At 57.3% G+C, this 21,105-nt stretch overlaps 1 protein-coding gene and 1 long non-coding RNA gene across 5 annotated transcripts in view; both read left to right on the forward strand.

Annotated features, from left to right (window-relative positions):
* Positions 1 to 5,496: 5,496 nt before the first annotated feature.
* LOC120233339 lies at positions 5,497 to 9,504 on the forward strand. 3 transcript variants are annotated; one of them, XR_005528794.1, is made up of 6 exons: positions 5,497 to 5,591; positions 5,741 to 5,942; positions 7,418 to 7,673; positions 7,821 to 8,011; positions 8,140 to 8,266; positions 8,586 to 9,504. It is a non-coding gene; the product is annotated as an uncharacterized LOC120233339 (long non-coding RNA). The 3 variants fall into 3 exon arrangements; XR_005528793.1 differs by having other exon boundaries at positions 7,821 to 8,001; XR_005528796.1 differs by lacking the exon at positions 7,821 to 8,011.
* Positions 9,505 to 12,001: 2,497 nt separating this feature from the next.
* The window catches only part of TBC1D22A (TBC1 domain family member 22A), a 299,853-nt gene continuing 290,749 nt past the window's right edge, over positions 12,002 to 21,105 (forward strand). For both annotated transcript variants that reach the window (XM_039236992.1, XM_039237000.1), the window contains exon 1: positions 12,002 to 12,195. In XM_039236992.1, the coding sequence (XP_039092923.1) occupies positions 12,134 to 12,195 (62 nt within the window). In that variant the 5' untranslated portion in view covers positions 12,002 to 12,133. The remainder of the gene's footprint in view (positions 12,196 to 21,105) is intronic.

Genomic DNA, 21,105 nt, shown 5'->3' on the forward strand with positions numbered 1-21,105 from the left:
ACCCCCCTTCCCTCCGTATCCTACCAAGGTACATCCTGTATCAGGAATAACATGTTTGGGCCTCAGCCCTTCCCGAGTGGAGACGCTTCTCCTAGGCTGGTCATCGATATCTATAAACCACATGGTACAGCTGGGGAGCAAGAGCTCTCCCGCAGGTCACAGGTCTTGCCACAGCCATTGCCCCGGGGCCACAGAGCTGAGGCAGATGTCCAGGAAAGGGGGGAAGGGTTTCAGGCCTGCGGGGCCGGGATAGGGTGGACCTAGTTCTCTGCCTTTCCATTTTCTTCTGGTCACTTCTACCCAGTTCACTTGAGAAGCACGTCCCAAATGCCCAGCCTATTGTCACGGACCAGTTGGCCACAAGATGGCCAGGTCAGGGGGGGTGGGAGGCTGTCGCCCACCGGAAGCCCCCGTAGCCAGAGGGATAGGGACCGATCGCAGATGCAGCCTGCTCTAGGGGGACGCAGAGGGGGCTTCTCAGCAACTTCGGGGCCCCGGGGGTGTCGGCCACCAGAGACCCCGCTCTGTGCCTGCTTGGCTGGCTTGGGCTTCTTCCCCTGCCGCTCAGCACCCTCTGAATGCTGCTTGACATTTACAGCTGGGGCGTGTGGTCCCGTCTTGGGCCCCCTTGCTGTGCCAGGTGCACAGAGTGAACTGAGGACTTGGCGCAGGTGTCCCTGGGCCTGGCTCCCGCAGGGCTCCGGGGCTCTGTCCAGGCATCTCGTTTCACATGCGGATGTGTTCCTCTTGACCTGGCACCTCTCCAAGCGGGACATACGTTCCTCAATTCTGGCCTCTGCTCATTCCTGGCCGGAGGGTGGCCCAAATCTTTGCTCCCGTCTGCGCCACCTAGAGGTGGCTGGGGAATGTGCCGCGGAAGGATTCACCTCCCTGAAGGGGCTCCCGGCTCCCTGGTGTCCTGGGGTCCCAGTCGTGAAGGTCCGGGTGGGCTGGGGGCCGGGACACTGGGACCACCCGGCTGAAGGTGTGAAGGGGGCGGGACGTGGGAAGCTAGGAGACAGCCCGGGGGGGGGGGGACTGAGTGTGCTGTGGGGGCGGGGACGGGGAGTCCCGCACTGAGGTCCTCGCAGCGGCTGCCCCAGGCTGTCCCCTGTCCCCTGAGGTCGCCTGTGCCCTGCCCGGGACACTCAGTGATGGAGGCATGGCGGACGTCCCTTGAACGGTGCCGATGCCGTGGGTCACTTCACAGCAGCTCTGCCCTGGGGCTCAATCCCTTGGGCAGGGGCCGCCTTCAGATAGGACACCAGGGAGCCTAACTCACCCTTGTCCCCTGCCATGTCCCAGGGGGAGCTGGTTCAGCAGCCACTATCCTCCTTTGGAAGAACCAGCCAGGCCTGCAGGTCATCCGGGAAGTAGAAGGAAGACGGGGAGGGGCCAGTGCAGACCCCGCGGCGCCCCCATGCCCCTCGGGGCTTGTCCTTGTCTCCGAGCTGGGCAGCTTCGTTTTTGTTCAGTTCACCGAGCACCTGGGCTGGAAAGAAGAGCAAACCGTTAGGAGCCTTCAGCATGACTGGAGTGCGCTTCTGTCTCTGCTGCTGCAGCTCCGTCTCTCTGGTCCGTACGGGTCCCGCCCCGGGATTGCTTTTCCTCCCCGTGCACCTGCTCCCATCGAAGTTTCTGGAACGTAACGTTCATCCCAACCCAGAACCAGAAGGAGACGTTTATTAGCCGATGGGGCAGGACAGCAGCCTTTGCAAACAGTACCTTCTGCCTCAAAAACTCCAAAGCCTTGAATTGGATCCAGCAGGTGTGTTGGGAGCAGCGGGGATGACCGAGGCACAGGTGTGGGAACGGCGTGCCAGGCCCACCTTTTCAGAGAGTCGCGGAGCCACTGTACGTGTGACACGTGACGGCTCCCGTCTGCTGGAAAAAGCGGCTTCCGTGGGGCAGGCGGTAGCGGGCAGGAGGCAGTTTGCAGTTTAGCAGGAACTAAGTGGCAGTTAATTAACACATAAAAAAGGTACATATTAAAAAAGTTGGACTGTTTCCTCTCAATGAAGTTTTGGGGTGATGGTGGGGGGGATGTCCGGAGCTGACAGCCAAGAACGAATTCTTTTTTTTTTTTTATAATTTTTTTACATGTATTTATTTTTGAGAGGCAGAGAGAGGCAGAGCACAAGTGGGGGAGGGTCAGAGAGAGAGGGAGACACAGAATCCGAAGCAGCGCCAGGCTCCGAGCTGTCAGCACAGAGCCCGACGCGGGGCTCGAACCCACGAACCGTGAGATCATGACCTGAGCCGAAGTCGGACGCTTAACCGACAGAGCCACCCAGGAGCTCCAAGAACAAATTCTTGAGGACGTCTTTGGTGCAAAAAGTGATTTTATTAAAGCACTTCCTTCCCGTGGGCAGGAAGAGCTGCACTGGGATCGTGGCGGGTAACTGATTATATTACATACCCTCAGGTTGGGAGGGGGGCAGGGATAGAATATCCTAAGGTATTTTCGGAGCAAGGTTTCCAGGACCTTGAGGGGCTCGCTGTTGCTAAGGAAACACCACTTACTATCGTTTAGTTAAACCTCAGTCATGACACTCTTCAGATGTATATTGGGGGGACATAAGCTTGGAGCAAGATTGCCAGTGTATATCTCGGAGGAGTTGAGATAAAGGAAGTTTCCAAAAGAATTTTTTTTTTTATGTTTATTCACTTTTGAGAGACAGAGTGTGAGCTGGGAAGGAGTGCAGAGAGAGGGAGACGCAGTCTGAGGCAGGTTCCCGGCTCTGAGCAGTCAGCACAGAGCCCGGCGCGGGGCTCGAACTCACCAGCTGCGAGACTGTGACCTGAGCTGAAGTGGGACGCTCAGCCGACTGAGCCACCCAGGCGCCCCTTCAAAGGCATTTTTATTTGTTAAAGTAGACTTACATGATCCTGGGGGTCAGGACAATGTGACTCCCAGAACCCCTTGTGCCCCCAGCAAAATGTCATCGAGGCAGCTGACTCCCAGAGGGAGGGCACTGCTGGCCCCAAGGACGTGCCAACGGGTTTCAGGCAGGAAAGGATTTATGTTTTCATCTGCCTGTGTTTCCCGCGTCACCATGGTGAGCACTTAAACCTCCTTCCTTTGTTCTTGGGTGGCCAGGAGTGTCTGAGGAACATCACACTCATCCCACCGGGGGTGGGGGTGAGGGGTGCCAGCCTGTATTTTGCCCTCAGCTTGCCCCACACTCCCTCATCACTATTGGGGTCTTTTACTTTCGTATTTATAAGCTTTCCATATATTAACACTGTGTCAGGCGTGGTACATATATTTTGTTCCATTAAGAAATGTTGAAGAGGGGCGCCTGGGTGGCTCAGTGGGTTGAGCGGCCGACTTCAGCTCAGGTCATGATCTCATGTTTTGTGAGTTCGAGCCCCGCATCCGGCTCTGTACTGACAGCTCAGAGCCTGGAGCCTGCTTTGGATTCTGTGTCTGCCTCTCTCTCTGCCCCTCCCCTGCTCACACTCTGTTTCTCTCTTTCAAAAATGAATAAACATTAAAAAAATTTTTTTTTAAATATTTTTATTTATTTCTAGGAGAGAGAGAGACAGCGTGAGCAGGGGAGGGTCAGAGAGAGAGGGAGTCACAGACTGAAACAGGCTCCAGGCTCTGAGCTGGCAGTCAGCACAGAGCCCGGCGCGGGGCTCGAACCCACGAACCGCGAGATCATGACCGAAGCGAAAGTCGGACGCTTAACTGACTAAGCCACCCAGGCGCCCCAAAAAAATTTTTTTAATATATTAAAAAACATTTGACAAATAAGTCAACAGTTTTAAGTGATCAAATCAGGCTGTCAACGTGGGATCTGGCTTGGGTGGTGCAGTAGACCTGGGGGTTCCTCCCCTGCTGGGAATGAGAGCCAAAACATTTGGAAGGATGGACCCCCATCATCCCTTTGGGGTCGACCGCGCCAGTGGTGGCGTTCCGCCACGTGATTGGTTCAGGGGTAGGCACGCCATCCAAGTGGGCCGACAGAGGCATCCCGTGACCTCCAGGGGTCATCGTCCGGTCATCGTCTGGTTGTCCAAACTTCCATTCACCTCTGGGCTGTTCCTCTGCACAGACCAAGGACTTCCCTTTTCAGCGTAAACCCATCGGAGCCAGATTTTCTTTTCTCTTTCCTGCACCTGCCAATATCCTAACTCATGTGGAATTCAGCCTGAGGAAGTGGGGTGTTGCCCAGAGTAGACCCTAAACTCTAGAAATGGCCAAACCGAGGCGGGGGCAGGAAGGAGGACTCCTGTCTTTCATGGGGGGACATTGGGAACTTTTGCTAAATGTCATGAAGTATCACGGTTGGCTGAATCATGGCCCCCAAAGATCTCCCGCAGCCCACCCCCCGACCTGTGACTGTTACTCCGTATGGTGAAAGGGAGTTTGCAGGCGTGATTACGTTACAGGCCCTGAGATGTGGTGATGGTGCTGGGTGATCTGAGCAGGTCCTTGAGAGCAGGGTCTGGGAGGAGCTGAAGTGAGAGGAGAGAGGCTGGAGGCTTCCAGATGGAGGAAGGGGCCACCGGCCACCCACAGTGGGTGGCTGCTGGAAGCTGGGAAGGAAGCAGGCTCTCCCTGGAGCCTCTAGAAGGAATGTGGGCCCACACCTTGACTCTAGCCTTTGGTGAGCCTGCATTTGGACTTCTGAGCTCTAGCACTGTAAGAGAATAGCTTGTGTTGTTTTCAGCCCTTAGTTGGTGGTCATTTGCTCCAGCAGCGCTAGGAGACCAGCACAAACCTGACTGTCCCCTCCTTATCCAGGGGCGCAGGCTATGTCCCCAGGAAAGTCAGCCAGAGCCCTCACACGGTGGAGGTGCCATGGCTCACTCAGTAAGCTCCCGAGAGACAAGCCTGGAAATGGCCCAAGTGAAGGCTGAGAAGCCAGAAAACACAAGTTGGCTGAGAGGGATCCTTTCTGCCCCTCCAGGATGGCCAGAGGTCAAGAAAACCAAGCCTTCCGTCCCAGCCAAACTAATGAGAGCTGAGCAGGTGGGCAGGGAAATCCTGGGGAGGGGGACCCGGAGGACACCCAGCCCAGCCCCGGGCCTGTCTCAAGCACCTCCCAAGAAGCATGACTCTGACCGAGAGGACATGCCCTCTTTTTAGGGGATGCAGCTGGGCTGCAGTGTGTAACAAGGTGCCACACCTGGCACTTCACCAGTGAGGCTATGGTTTCCCACGCCCTCGTGGTGGAGACCATCAGATGATGGATGGTGGGGTGGCCAGGCTGAATACCATGCCCTATTGCTGGGAGACAGAAATTTCTAGTTTAAATTCTACCCACTAGTAAGATTCTGGGCTTTGGATCCCAGCCCTTGGACTTGACTGGAGGCAGAGAGACTGAACTTTACTAAGATTTTAGGGGACGTGTATCACTATGGGTCATTTTGTACTGGGCTTTGTTTCCTTTTCTCCTTCTCAAGGCCGGAGATGTCAGTGCTCAGTGTATCACTCGGCCTGAGGTCATCTGGTCACAGGAGGCTGCATCCGGCCCCAGCAGACAGAGCATCACATCCACCAGACGTGCGGGCAGCACGCAGACTGAGAGCTCAGCGCCCTGTGGGGGCGGGCACCGCGTGCTGGCTGTCCATCTGTGAAGGTGAAGTGCAGGGGAGAGGAGGACGGGGAGGGGGCTGCAGGGGAGGGTTTGTAAGGACTGGGTGGCTGAAGGGCTGACCCGCAGTGCCTGGGGGGGGCGGTGCTGCCAGTGTTCTCAGCGTGTCCCTGTCTCCTGTCCCTGCTACACAGAGGCACCTGGGGGCCTTTTCCCTGATGTTTGCTGTGGCTGAAAAGTGAGATTGGAGGGAGCGTGGAGAAGGTAGCCCGGCCCAGACACTGAGGCCCTTTGCAGCCAGCAGAAGAGGCTTAGCTTTTGCAGAGGGCGATGGGTCCCTGGAGCATCTGGGACAGGAGACTGCCACGTTAGGACATTAGGACGCAGGCTGCAGAGGTGCGTGGCGGGGGGGAGGGGTGGCACGGGAGCAGAAGACAGGCATAGAGGCTCTGCTTTCTGAGTCCCAGGTGATGCATAGGGTCCCGCCTGCCCTGGGCTTCTCCCCCCAGTGCCGCTGGCCTCTCCCACCTTGAGGGGCTCTGACTGATACTCCCCCGGCCAATTGCCCTCCTCTCTGCAAACAGAAGCCTGAATTTGTCATGGGCTGGGGCTTTTAGCTCAGACGGGCAGTGACTCCTTTTCTGGCCCCAGAGGGGAAGTTCCAAGGAGTCCAGCCAGCAGCTCATCGTCGCCACTGATTGGTCCGTCCTTCCGTAGTTGACTTAGTTCTGGCTCATAAGGACGCTGGCTGGGGGATTTCCCAGCTTTCCTGGGTAAAATAGAACTTCTGGAGGGGCATTTTTTCTTCGGCCTCCTTCCCTCCCTTTCTGTCATGAGCACATGATAGATGGAGTTGTGACACCATCTTGTGACCATGAGGCAGCAAGCCTGAGCTTGGGGACATCTGTCTCGTCTGGGACACTGGATTGGAAGAATCACTCCTGTAGGAGGCTTATTGGGTGATGAGTAATTTTTTGTGTCAGTTGGACTGGCCGTGGGGGGTGCCTAGATTAAACCTCATTCTGGGTCTATCTGTGATGGCGTTTCCAGCAAAGGAGACGGACCTCCCAGTGTGGGTGGGCCTCCGGCAACTCCCGGTGGCCAGAAAGGAGCACAGGAAGGAGGAGGAGGAGGAATCGGCCTGTTTACGGCCTCACTGCCTGGGCTGGGGTTCATAGCCTCCTCCTCCTCCACCCTCAGACTGGGGCTCCTCCGCCCTCAGACAGGATGACACCACTGGGCCTCCAGGCTGTCCACCTTGCAGGTGCTGGGCCGGGAGTCTTCTCAGCCTCCATAATTGCGTGAGCCAGTTCCTGGTGACAGATTTCCCTTTATGCCCCGCCCCCACCTCGGTTCTGTCTCCTTGGCAAACCCTGACTAGTAAGGACAGTTCTATGCTGAGGAGGTACTTGGGAGCCAGGCTGGTGAGGGAGGGAGGGACACAGCACAGACTCGATGAGCAGAGACTGAGCCACATGCAGGCACACTGGCCTCATCCGGTCCATCCTGCCCGGAGACTCTGGCGCCAGGACAGCCCTTCAGGGACGGCTTGAGCTGAGGACAGAGGGCTAGGTCTTTGTCTCTTCACACCGGCCAGTCACTGTGTGTGGGCTGTCCTAGGGGTGCGCAGCTCCCTTGAACAGAGGACAGATGGTCCCTAGGGAGCACTCAGCTGGGCGTGTGCAGCACAGCTCTATGGCCGTGGGAGCAGGGTACCTGGGTCCCGGAGGAGTGTGCACCCCAGGGTCCCTATATCCCCGAGTGGCTCAGCCACTATGACATCGCAATGGCCGCTTCCCCCTGGCCCTTTTGTGGGCAGAAAACAATTTTTAAAGCACCACTAGGCCAGCGTCCACTGCTTTCGGTTGAAGGCATCAGCTAGGGGAAGCCGTGGACCTTGGGGCACTCCGGTGAGTGAGACAGAAAGGAGACAGAAGGCACAGCCCGAGCAGTGAGACAGGCGTGGAGTGACACGATTCGGCGCCCCGAAGTCTCACTCCAGCTGCCGTGGATGCCACACGGCCGCACTCCAGGGGCGGAGGCTGACGTACCCCGACACCATCAGTCTACTCGTGCTGGGAGCGGATCGCACACTGTGTCTTCTGATGTCCACCCCACCATCGTTCAGTAACAGCCCAGGAGCGTTGGGTGGGAACGGATGCCCAGCAGATCACGCTGCCTGGCCCCCCTGGGAGTTGGGTGGTCACGGGGGATGTGAGCAGAGGCAGTAGGGCTCGGCCATTCACGGACACGTCCACTCCGCGTGCGTTTCAGGGACTCTGACCTGTCAGCAGGCGGCTCTGCGCAGCCTCGTATTCGTCCAGGGGTCCCACTTACGGTGAAGGAGGAGGGGCAGTGAGCCCGTGCAGTGGGACCCACCGGTCCCCTCACAGGCACCGCACAGTCCAGAAGCCGCTGGCCCCGCCAAGAGGCAAAGCTGCCTTTCAGCTCAGAGGTAACAGCCTGTGAGTCGGGGTGTCTGACATGTGTCCCCTCTGAGTAAAGATGTGGATGCGGGGAGGCAGGAGCGGATCTGCTCACCAACGCTGTCCAGGGGAGTTTGTTCCCTACTCACAATCCTGATGTCTTCTAGAGTCCGGTGGAAGTGAACGCTTCCGGAAAGGGAAGTGGTAAGTGTCTGATTCAATGTTGAGTCATGGCTCCTTGTCCCAGAAGACTAGCAGGCCAAGGAAGGGGTCTCCTCGTGGTCACCAGAGGAGGTAGGAACGTCACTGCTTGGGGGGGGAGGGACAACACGCTGGCACCCACCTGAGCCTGCTTCTCTGCCCGGGTTTGATGGAATGTGGACAAGTACAGCAACCATGACCTGAGAAGGGTGTGCTGGCCGAGGGTCTGAAGCCTCTACGGCGAGAGGCCGTGTCAGGCCTCCAGGTAGCTCCTCTCGGGCAGCAGACATGCTACTCGGGGGAGGGAACCCACAGAGGTGAGAGCAGAGGAGCAGGAAGTGGGGGGATAGCGTGAGCGGCTGCTGTGGCCCTAGGATTGCATCAACTTTCCTCTTGTAAATTTCCACAAAAGGAAGCAGCCAGAATCCTGGAGATGCTCTCCCGATGGCGACCCCTGTGGCTGGCGGGTCTGAGAGGCACCACGGTGGACTGTGGCCGGCATTACGGCGTGCTGCCCAGATTCGCCCCTTAGGACGAGGGCTCTCATTCCCTCCGTGGCTGGGAGTGCAGGCTGCCGATGGCTCAGAGAAGTCCCTCCTGGGCTCTCAGCCGCGAGGCACCCCTCCCTGGACACAGCCCCATGCAGTCATGCAGTGACTGGCTTGTGCACTGTGCAAAGGCCCCACCCTCTGGTGTCAGGTCAGGACGTCCCTGCAGGGCCAGGTGGTCCCTCACCGGTCAGCTTCTCCTCCCCAAGAAGCAGCCTGCATGTCAGTGTCCGTCTCTCAGGGAGCCCGACCTACAGCCGCACCTGTCACCCAGCACTCCAGTCTCGTCTGTGTTCCCGCTGTAGCAATGATGTTCCCTCTGCCCGGAACCACTCCTTGCCTTTTGTCCCTACACCTTAAGCAGCAGTCACAGATCTCATCGATTGTCCTGACCTGTAAATACTGCTCTTTCATTGTTGTACAAATGCTGACTTGCCCGAGAGTCTGCTCACAGACACAGCAGCGAAGGCCCCGCAATCATCACGTGTCGTCAATCGTTTCATCGACATCTGCAGAGTCATAAACAACGGAACAGCTGAATACACTCCATCTGCCAGAAGAAGTAAAGCGTAAAAATAGCACTGAAGCCCCTTGAATTCCTTACTGATCAATGTCCCCACCAGTACCCAGAGGTGACCACTCTCCTGAATTTGGTGGTGAACATTCTTTTAGTTTAAAAAAAGGGAGGTAAATACCACAGGCATTCACGTTCAACTTTTTCCCCCCACTCACGTTGTGAAATTCATTCATGTTGATATATTATAGTTATTTTCTTACCATATAGCATCTTGTTGGGTAACTATGTATCATTTATCAGTTCTCCTATAGATTACGATCCCCTCTGCCCTCCTCTCCCCCATCCCCCAGCATGTTGCAATGAACATTCCTGTCTTTGCACACGTAGGCAAGTTGCTCTGGGGCACACACCGAGATTGGAATTGCTGGGTTGTAGGGATATGCATCCTTAGCCACTAGAAATGGCTAGATAGCTGCCGAAAGTCATCAAATCATTTCACATTCCCACCAGCAGTGAATCAGACTTCATTCTGCCCTGCTCACAAATCCACATCCTAATCAATTTGGCCATTGACAGATTTTTAAGCTTTTGCCCATCTGCTTGTGTGAAATGGCATGTCCTTGGTTTTAATTTCCATCAGCCTAAATGTTAGTGGAAGTAAGCTTCCGGTGTTTGCTGTTCAGTAATTATTTGTTGCACAAATGAATACGAAAGGCTCCACTCACTCATTCCGTATTCATGCATCTGTCCTGTTTGATGCCTGCTGAGATCCCATTCCTACACTTGACACATGCTATCCTTTGGCCTTCACACCTGGCTTTCTAGCAGACGCTGCTTTCACATCCCATCCCTGCCATGCCCTCTGGCCAAAATCCATTTCTGGAGCTTGTCTCATCTTGGCTTTATGTTTTGATTATGTTGCTCTTGAGGCTGACCTATTCCTGTGACTCTGCCCTGGCGGGTCCTCCCACCCCCGTATCTGGAGACTAATCTGTCCTCTAACTTACTGCTTGGCTGAGGCAGAGGCCTTACTCTGCCACGTGAACCCAATTCATCCTGAACCAGTCATAAACCTAGGCTGCAAACGGGCTGACCCCTTGCTCTCCTGTTTCTCTCAGTGGCGCTGCTAACCCGTTGTCCAGTGGGTCTTGAAGCTTTCATCAATGGTGGTATCCGTCTGGCTCCCTCCCCTTAGACATGTGAGGCAGGAAAGCATCCTCAAGTTATAGGGAAAACCATCTAAGATGTCTTAATTGTATCCAACCAGTTGTTACCTACTGTCCATTTTTCCTCTGTAAATTCTTCTTCCATCATCTTCATCTTATCACCTTTCAGATTCTTGCAACAAGCCGGAGGAGCTGCTGAAAACCCCTAGGGTCCCCAGTGATGTCTGTAGGGGCCCCCTGAGGCTGTTAGGAGCCAGTCTCCCAGGGGAATTTCTGAGGCCTCAGGGCTCTACAGCAGGGAGAGATCCCAGGGGCCTTCCTGAGCTCCACTGGGAGAGTCCCAGGAGGCTCCCTGAGGCTGTCAGGAAGGAGTCCCTGCGGATCCACTGAAACTTTATTAGATCTCTGGAGATTCCCCGAGGTCATGTAAGGACAGGATCTCAGGAGGGTTCATCAGGCACTGCAGCAAAGGAGTCCTGAGGATCTACTGAGGCTGCATCAGCAGGGGATCACCAAGGATCTGTTGAGATGGCCCCAGGGAGAAGATTCCTGGAGAGTTTCTATGGAGACAAAAGGGGATCCCTGGAGAGTTTCCACAGTTGTCATTCACACAACAAGCATTAAATTTTTTTAAAAATTTATTTCTGAGAGAGAGATAGCGTGAGCAGGGGAGGGTCAGAGAGAGAGGGAGACACAGAATCCGAAGCAGCTCCAGGCTCCGAGCTGTCAGCACAGAGCCTGACATGGGGCTCGAACCCACGACCGGTGAGATCATGACCTGAGCTGCAGTCTGACGCTTAACCGACGGAGCCCCTGGGCGTCCCCACCCAACAAACATTTCTAGAGGGAGAAGACACAGGCCCCACCCGGCAGTATCTCAAGCTGTCTGTGGGGACAGGTAGATGCTGCAGGCCGGGCACAAGCGGCTGCGGAAGCCCTGCCACCGCCAGGCAGGGTCTAAGCCTCAGCGTGGTGAGAGGGGAGAGACCTTCGGCTCTTCCAGAAGGAGGTAGCCTTTTCCAGGGGGTGGTGGGCCCGTGGCGGAGAGCAAGCACAGAGCACCCTACGCAGCACCTTGCGCATGGCAAGTGGGGGGCAAGGGGGTCGGACAAACTTGAACCAGAGGGCACATCAGATTTGTTCCACACGAGAACTGGCGGAGGCGTGTTAAGGGGCTCCCCAGCCGCAGCCCCAGTCTGCAGCGCCAGTCCCCTGCCGTGGGGCTTTGGTCTCCGGCCAAGAGGAGGTAGTGCAAGCAGCACAAGCAATTCCACATTTGCCGGTGGCTACGTTAAAAAAAAAAAAAAAAAAGTAAAAGGAAACGAAAATTTCGGCAACATTTTATTGGATCTAATATGCCCCACATATTATTTCACTATGTCACCAGCGCAGAATTACTCTATTTTCCCTCTACGCTCCGCACCGACTCTGAAACCCCGCGCCAGCGCGCTACCGGACCGCCCCCTACTCGCTTCCGCTCTTCCTCCCCGGCGTCGCCCTTTAATGTCGTCAGCGCCTGCGCCGTGCGTCACGCGCGCCTGGGACGGGGGCGGGACTTCCGGACGCGCGGAGGCACAACTTCCGGAGGGAGGCGGAAGAGCCTCTCGGCTCCAGGCTCCGGAGTCCTGGGACCGCTGAGGGGCCGCCCGGGGTACAGGAAGGGGCTGTCGGGACCGGCCGGCCGCATTCCGGGTGTCGGGGCCGCGGGTCCGAGGGATGAGGAGGGGCCATGGCCAGCGACGGGGCCAGGAAGCAGTTCTGGAAGCGCAGCACCAGCAAAGTCCCGGGCAGGTGGGTGTGACGGGGAGGCCGGGTCGGGGTCAGGGGTCATAGGTCAGGTGGGCGTCGGCCCCCTGGGCTGCGGGTGGAGTCGGGGTCTGGGGACCGGGTGACGTGGGCTGTGGGAGGACCGCTGGCGCTGTGCGGGCTGTTGGGGAACTGGGGGTTCGGGCGTAGGGTCTGGAGGTGACCGTGGCTGCGCGAAGCAGCGTCGAGGCTTGAAGGGAGGAGGAGGGGGAGCCGCCAGCAAGTTTACCCCAAGACTGTCAGGCTCCTTCTGCGAAACTCCGGGGCTCCCCGGGCTGGTCGAAAGGCACCGGCTCGGGTCGTGCTGCGAAGAGTTCGGTGGAGTCCGGAAAGTGGCCCCAGGCTGTGCTCGCCGGGACCTCGGTTTCTGGAGGGGGTGTGGCGGCTTGACCCATTTGGCGTGGCCTTCTCGTCTCTTGTGGACGGCTGCTTTTGCCTTGAGCGAGGATTTGCTCAAGTGGCTGCTTTTGCCTTGAGCGAGGATTTGCTCAAGTGGCTTTGGGACTTCCTGTGAATTTCCACGTATCCCACTTTCTGGCCTCAAAACCAACTGCTTTCTCGAGTCAGCCGCAGGAAGCAAATTTAAACAAAAATGAAAACACACACACACACACACACACACACACACACACACGACTGAAGTGCTTCCAAAGGCCTGGGTGCACCCTGGAAGCTGTACAGCTCCAAAGTCCTGGTTGGCGTGTCACTGATCCCTGGCCGGGCCCCAGGGGACGCGAAGACGTGACATGGAAAATGTCTGGGATAAAAATCAGCCGCTGGTGAAAATAGATTAGTAAAGAGATTTCAGGATTTCTGAACAGTGTTTATTCTGTGTGGAAACTAAGGTCTGACGTACTGAAAATTAGGTATTGTGTTCAAATGACTGCAAGTGGAGCCACTTATATAAAAGCACAGCGCATTAGTGAGTGTTGTAGGCCCTGTTTTTTAGTGGGAGAATCGTGAGGTTTGTAGTTCACTGTGTTCCGCCAGAAACGTTTACTTTTTAGAGCGATTTGGGGGTTCATAGGAGTGAGTTACTGGCTGCTCAGACACAGTGATTTGGGGGGGATGGATCACCAGAGGTGGCTAGAGACCCCCTTTTCCTTCCCACGGTTGTGCTTGCTTGGAGAATAGAAGAGCTGGGGTTGGGGTTGGGGTCCGAGATGATGTGAACATTCTGGGATGGCAGAGAATAGGAGATCCCAGTAGTGACAGAGCAAGATGCCTTAGAACTCCAGGGACAGTGAGCCATATGCTGGAGAACTTGCGTGTGTCTCTTTTAGGCCTTGAGGCTTTGCTTCTTCCTCAGTCTGAACAATCTCTGAATCTTGACCAGCTGAGCCGTAAGAATCACGGAGCTGCTGTGTGGAACCGTAACGGCGATTAAACTTTGGATCAATGACTGTATCGCTCGGTAATTTGTCCTTGTCTTGGTTTCAGTAGTGTCCCCGCCACCCCCCAATTCATCTAAATCTGGAACCTGGGAACATGACCTTGTTGGGAAGTAGCATCTTTGCAGATGTACTCGAGTTAAAACGGGGTCAGACAGGATCAGGGTGAGCCCTAGTCCAGCGACTGGTGTCTTCCAAAGAAGAGGGCAGTTTGGACACAGAGAGAAGACATGGAAGACGGCACGTGAAGACGGAGGCAGACGCGGGAGCCGTGTGCTCACAAGCCCGGGGACGCCAAGGCTTGCTGACAACCAGCAGGAGCCGGAAGAGGCAAGGAAGGATCCTTCTCTGAGGACTTTAGAGAGAGTGGCCCCGCCAGTGCCTTGATTGTGGACTTGAGGCCTCCCAGACGACCAGGGTGGATTTCTGTTGCAGTGCGATGGCCACGGGAAGCTAACGTGTCCTCCTCGGCCTTCTTCCGTGAGATTCTGTGTTACCAAAGACAGGCTTTCGCTTCCCTTGGGCTTGGACGCCGGGCTGGGTCTTTGGCATTTTGGAGAGCAGCTCCCTGGTTGGAGCTACAGAGCCGGAGCGGAGCCTTGCAGAACTGCCAGAGGCTGTCGGTGCGGAGGGCAGGGCACCGAGGAGAGGTCGGGGCCCCTGGAAAGGCCCGCCCAGCCGCAGCGCGCCCCGTGCCTCTGATGGCCTTGCTCTGGTCCTGCTGCTGTCGCACAGGTTTGCCCTCTTCCCTCGGTGGCTCGCCTTCCTGTGGTGACCGCCTGCCACACGCTTGGGCTTTGCCTGCACGAGCGCAGCGCTGTCAGAGCTCCAGGCAGAGTCCGTGGCTCTGCTCACCCTGTCCGTGGTTCCCATGGTTGCCGGACTCTTTGAGTGTGGACGTTACAGAGGGAAGTTCAACAGAGAAGAAGAGACTCAGCACCGAGTACGGAGCTGATAGGGGGTCATTTATACAGCACAGCCCTTAACATCCCTTGGTCATAATCTCCTCCTCATACACCCTTGTGACAATAATCGCTGGCCGTCACTGAGCACTTAGTGTTTGCCAGGCCGTTTGGTGCCCTGCAAGTGTCGCGTCTCCCTGGTGTGGCAGGGTTACAGAATGCGCTCCGTCCTCCAGTCTGACGCTCCCCGAGGCAGGCTTGGGTTAAGGTCCTTGGTTGTATCTCCTGAAATGCCATATGGAGGAGTGGAGTAAGGCTCTTTCTAACCTGACCCCTATCCAATTCTTTAGCCACCTCTCGCACCCTTCCCTGCCTTGACCTTGGCCTTCAGCGGTGTGGACGGACTTGCGGGTTCCTTGGTGTACCTGCCGCGTGATGCCTCAGTCAGTGTCATACTGTCAGCATGGACCAGAATATCTGTTCCCTCCTCTTCCTTTGCCTGGGTTATTTTATTTTCTTAACTCCCCACGTTTGCCTCTGGTGTACGCCCTCGTAAAGCCGTGCGTGTTTTCGTGCGGTCTGGGCTAAACCTTCCGTGATCCGCGTGTTGGTATGTGCTCGTGTTCTCTGGACGGGGCTCTGCGAGTCTCAGGAGCGTGCCTTACACCCCTTGGCGTCAGTGCTGATCGGCGGGGGTCGATTCGAACCACCTTCCAGATTAACCTCGAAGGAATAAGTGATTTGGTTGGGGTCTCACAGTGTGCGAGAGGGCATCTTGCCAGCCCTCCCCCCCAGCCTCTGCACACCCGGGGCCTTTGGTTGTCTCTTTGGCTGGTGCTTTCTCAGAGATTCTCTTCTGGATGAGGCGGCGCGTGAGGTGCGGTGGAAGGACCTCTGACTTGGTTCTGTGGCCCGGGTTTAGCCTTTTCTTCCCACTAATCTCTGCGTGACTTTGACCAGGCCGGGTCACCCCTGGGGCTCTCGGTGTCTGCACGTGTGACCGGATGAAGCTGGATTAGGCCTCAGTGGCTGGGGCCGCCAGGCACAGATTTGTTTGGACTAGTCCGATTCTCTCTGGTGAGCATAAGAGAAGGCCTCCTGGACCGGCTTTGAGAGTTTGAAAATTTATTCATTCACCAATTATTTGTTTAACCAGCACTCTGTGCCAGTAACAGTTGCAGGTGCTAGCGGTCCACCCGTGGCCGAAATGGACTTGGGTCTGTGGCCTTGCAGGGCTTACGGTGGAGCAGGAAGGGCGGAGCATAAATACCATGACCGCGTTAGGGGGAGGGTTACCCCCGAGAAGACGGTAACCGTTACTGAAACGTGCAGCAGGGATTGGGATCGACCCTTGGGAAGCAGGCGGGAGAGGGGGGAGGGGGTCATAGTGGGAAGGTGGCCGGAGAAGCCCTCACCGAGGAGGCAGCATTTGGGTGAGATTTGCAGGAGGTGAGTGACCGGACCCCCTGGGTGGCCGGGGGACCATGGTCCAGGCAGAGAGCGAGTGAGTGCAGAGCCCCTGTCGGGAAAGACCCTGCTGGGTTTGGGAAGAGCAGGGGGCCCGGCAACTGTAGCCCAGGGAGGAGGGGAGAGAGTCAGGGCACAAGGTCTGGATGGTGGTGGGGGTGGGTCTCATGGTCACAGCATAAAGACATGGACTTTCAGTCTCTTACTCTGAAGGGGGAGCACTTTGGAGGGTCGTGGCTGAGGGGTGGCTGGACTGGTCTCTGGTCTGGTGGGGTCACTCTGGCCCCTGGGTGGAGGGTAGGTTAGGGGCTTGGGGGGCGAGGGCAGCAGTGGGGAGACCCGCTAGGAGGCTGTTGAGAACATGCGCGTGAGAGATGGTGGGGGCGCCATAGGATCAGCAGGTGGACAGTGGAATCGCGGGCCGCGCGGTCTCGGACCCTCTGGGGCCGGTTCTTCCTGGGGCCGCCCACTCGCTTGGCTCCCCAGCGGTTGTTGCTTTCTGCGGTTGCGGTTGGCATTCTCGCCACACTTCGCCTTAAATGCCAGGACGAGATCCTAGCGTGCAGGGCACGGGAACACAGGCGGCCTTCCAGTGGGAGTCCAGCACTTGCCGTCTCGATGTGGCTGTGCTTGGCAGCGTGCTCGGCCTGCAGGAGGGCGTGTGGGCAGCCGGGGCCTGGGATGGGTGACGTCTGGGAGTGCGATGGCCGCAGGCAGGGCCCCATGTGAATGTGGCCAGGCTGTGGGTGCCTGGGGCCGAGCTGGGGCAGAGGGTGGCGCGGTGCTGTGGCTCTACTGGCTTTCAGCTTCCAGCTGCCAAGGCCCGAGGCGTCCCTGAGCCAGGGACACACCAGCTCCGCCGTCGTCTTCACAGGCCACCGTCAGTCGTCGGCTGTGGGTGAGTTGTTGGGATCACCCGTTCATTCAGAGCGTACTTCTGCGTGCCAAGTGCCACGCTGAACGCTGAGCCGGGAGACGTGGGATGAGGGAGACGGCACATCAGTTCGTGCAGCGCGAAGTGCTTCGAAGGTCATCCTTGGGGCGTGTTGGCGGAAGAGCGGAACACCCTGTCAGTGGAAGGCCACGGCCTTCCGGGAAGCGTCCTGCCTAGCTTGAGGTGGCGCCAGCCCTTAGAGACGCAGGGGTGTGTGTGGGGGGCATCAGAGCACTCCTGGCGGGGCAGCGCTGCAGGGACACCGGGGGCCGGGGAGGAGCACGCCGGGGGGGAGAGTGCTGTGAGGTGAGGGTTGGGAGGTGTGCGGGGCTTGGAAGGCCATGGGCAAGAGTTGAGTGTGGATTCCAAGAGCCGTGAGAAAGCAGGGAAGGGTGGCGCCATGGTCCTGTTCATCCTCCTTGAGGAGAGGGCGAGGGAGAGGAGGCTGAAGGTGAGGCTGAGGGCAGGGGCTGCCGGTGGAGCCGAGTGCGGGGGGCAGGTCCCAGGCTGCAGGCGGGGCTCGCAGGACCCTCTGGTGGCCTCCGTGTTGGGGGATGAGGTGATCACCAGGGTTCTGGCCAGAGGGATGGGTTGTGGTTGGCAGAACAGTGGTCCCCAGAGGTGTCCATGTCCTCCTCCCTGGAACCAGGTCACATGGCAGAGGAGGGTGAGGGGTCAGCTGACCCGGAGACCTTAGATCGTTCTGGATGACCTGGTGGACCCAGTGGAGTGGAGTGAGCTCTTAAAAGTGCACAGAGTCACCAGGAGATGAGCTCTGGTTTGCAGTTGCCAGCTTTGAAAGCGGAGGATGGGACCACGAGCTTGGGGGGGTGTGGTGGCCGCTAGCAGCTGGTGTGGCCTTCTCCTGACCCAGCAGGAGCCCCAGCCCTACACCCGTGGGAAACTGAATTCAGCCAACAACCCCAATGAGCAGGAAGCGGACTGTCCCGGGAGCACCCAGAATGAACGCAGTGGCCAGCGCCTAGACGTTATCCTGGCGGGCCCCACCTCGGACTGCTGACCGCCAGACTTGAAGATGATAAACGTGTTGTAAGCCGCTGTTTGTGGGAATTTGTTACAGCGGTCACAGAGGAACCCCTAAGGGGGAGCAGGGGAATCAGAGAAGTGTGCTGGGGGGTGTCGGGAGGGAAGGGTAGTCCTCTGCACCTGCTCCTGAAGAGTCCCGCCCTTGAGTGTGGACGGGTAACTCTGCCAGTCTTCGAGGGCGGTCTGGCCTCTCCGGCAGCCTCCGCAGAGTGGCGTTCAAGCCCCACGTCGGGCTCTGTGCTGGCAGCTCAGAGCCTGGAGCTGCTTCGGATTCTGTGTCTCCCTCTCTCTCTGTCCCTCCTCTGCTCATACTCTGTCTCTGTCTCCCTCTCTCTCAAAAATAAACACTAAAAAAACATTTTTTTTAATGTTCCGTTTTATATCCTAAGATTTTTCAGCAGAATTTAATAGACATCTGATAGCTCCCACCTCGTGGCAGGCACTATGGGATGTGTGCTCTTGGGTCTAGGACCTGGGTGGAGGCCCTGCTTCTTTTCTCAGAAGCTCTGAGCTGCTGCCCTCACCAGCTCTTGCTTCTGTTTTTATTTTTATTCACTTATTTTCTAATGTATTATTTATTTTTTGAGAGAGAGTATGCAAGCGGAAGAGGGGCAGAGAGAGAAGGGGACAGAGGATCTGAACTAGGCTCGGTGCTGACGGTGACAGCAAGGAGCCTGATGTGGGGCTCGAACTCATGAACTGCAACATCATGACGAGCTGAAGTCAGATGCTCAACCGACTGAGCCACCCAGACGCCCCTCTTTTCTGTTTTTAGAAACCTCTTTATTTCCTTGTTTGCATTTTTATTTTTGTTTTTTTTAAATGTTTATGTATTTATTTTGAGAGAGAGAGAGTGTGCATATGCACAGCAGGCAGAGAGAGAGGGAGAGAGAGAATCCTGAGTAGGCTCCGAGCTGTCAGTGCAGATCCCCATGTGGGGCTTAAACCTACAAACTGTGAGATCATGACCTGAGCCAGAATCAGGAGTCAGGCGCTCAACCCACCGAGCCACCCGGCGCCCCATCCTTGGTTGTAGTTTTGGAGTGGCTGTTTGGACCGGTGCCCACTTACTCCTCTTTTCCTGTGTTGCGAGGGGCCGGGAAGTGTGCCCTGGCGGTGATCTGTGTGCGGGGGCCTTGGGTCTCTCTGGGCTCCGTGTCTGAGTGGAGAGGGTCTTCCTGTGCAGAGTCCTGGAAGCACCAGTGGGTGGGTTTTTGCCATGGACCCAGTTCCTTTTGCATGTTTCTTAGCGGTCTTGTGTCATGGTAGTTTGTCTGGAAATGTTTTGAAAAATAAATTTGATGTGAAAACGTATTTGTGTACTGTAGTGAATCTAGACTTTTATGGGTTCGTTTTAAGTGAGGTCAGAAATGATTAAAAAAAAGAAATCCCTGATAATTTTGATTAAAAATTAAAAAAATGAAAGAGTACGGGGGAAGTCTTCCATCCCCCAAGTGCTGTGAAGGCGCCTGGAGGTCATGGGTGGGAAAGGGCGGAAGGGCCCTGGGAGCCCGTTCCTCTGATTATCTGTCCCCCAGACTGCCCTGCTGTGCCCTGCCCTGCCTGCGGCGCAGACGAGGGCAGTGGTGCAGTGACCTGGGCGGTGACCAACCCCTCCCCCCCACCCCCGTTCTCTGCGTCAGGCTCTGTCTTGGGATTGCTCTGCAGACGGCTCACCGTGTGCAAGTCGGGCCCTGCGGGCCCTTTGAGGTGCAACACGGACCCGCTCGGGGCTGGGCCACACATGGGACCCCGCAGACCTGCGGGTGTGGGGAGGCTCCCATGCCCGGCCCTGGGAGCGTGGACACATGTCCCAGGCAGGGTTTCGTGCTAAGCCCCGATGGGGTGGCACGGGCCTTGTGACTGCCGAGCTGGCGCTTGTCCCTGACCACGCGGCCTGCTGTTGGGCCTCAGCAGCCGGGGGATTACAGACCGGGAGCTGACCGCCACTGCCGCTCCCTCCCGGGCTGGCTGGGGACCTGGTGCCTGCGCTGGGACTCGCACGGCTCGGGCTCTGCAGGAGGGGACAGGCAGATGAGACACGGCGGGGTCAGGAGGCCCAGAGGGAACAGGGCAGTCTGGGTCCTTCCCATTTGTGGGACTTTCATTCTGAGTACCCGGCCTTTCTGTTCCCCTGTTCTGATGTGCTGTTTCCTCTTTTCTGGGGGGTTAACATGGAAATTCCAGGGTGCGTGCTGAGGGCTGTCAGTGAGCCTAGCCGGTCAGGACAGCGCCCTGTCTTCCTGCAGGGAAGTGTGAGTTACGTGCTGAAGGTGCCGTCGCTGTCACTGTCACCCGCACAGCCGGGGAGCATGCATGCCTGGCACCGAGGTTGGCCTCTCTGCACGGACAGCGGTGCGGAGAGAGGTCTGTCCCAGGCCTGCTGCCCCGGGAGTGTCGTTCAGGGCAGAGCCCTTTCTGCTTTTGCTGCTCCAGACATTTCTGGGCTCCTGACTGCATCAGCTTTGCTCCCTGGGGCCCCTCCCAGCTGCTCTTGCTCGTCCCGGAGTGCGTCCTGGCCCTGGCGTGTGCCTGCTGCCCTGGCTAGCCTGGCTGTCGTCTGCTGGGGCCGAGCACCGGGACACAGTACTTACATGTGCCGCGTAGCGCGCTCCCCCGTTCCTGTCTACCCCTTGCTGCAGTTTTGAAATGGCCCTTCTTTCAGTAAACGTTTGTACTAAAGGAAAAGTAGAATACGGTGTGCCAGCTCTAAGGCTTACGCCCAGAGGGCACAGACCACGTTTAGTCCCTGTCTTCTGCATGAGCTCCTCATCCAGGGTGATGGGGATCGTCAGGGGGCATCGGGCACCACGTGTGTGGACGGACAGGGTGGAGGACGGGTCTCGGAAAGGGGACGGGTCCCTTGGTACCACTGTGGACCGCGGAGGCAGGACACGGCTTCCAGGGTGCTGGTGCGCCTGCTTCTCTTGTTTCCTCACGAGCCTGTTTGCAGGTCGGGAGGCTGGCCCGTTGGCGGGACTGGCCCTGGCGCTGCTGGGGGGCGGGGGGGGGGGACTAGCGCCACCTCCTCTGTGTGGAGGGTTAGCTGCCGCTGTGGACGGCCGCCGCGGGCCACTCTTAGCTCTGCTGCCATGGTGTGGAGGGCCGGTGACGGGACGGTGGCTGCCGGCCATGTCTTGTGTGCCCATTAGAG

This window comes from Hyaena hyaena, unplaced genomic scaffold (genome assembly GCF_003009895.1).
Source record: "Hyaena hyaena isolate Hyena2069 unplaced genomic scaffold, ASM300989v1 scaffold_4, whole genome shotgun sequence".
In the NCBI taxonomy this organism is placed as follows: Eukaryota; Metazoa; Chordata; class Mammalia; order Carnivora; family Hyaenidae; genus Hyaena; species Hyaena hyaena.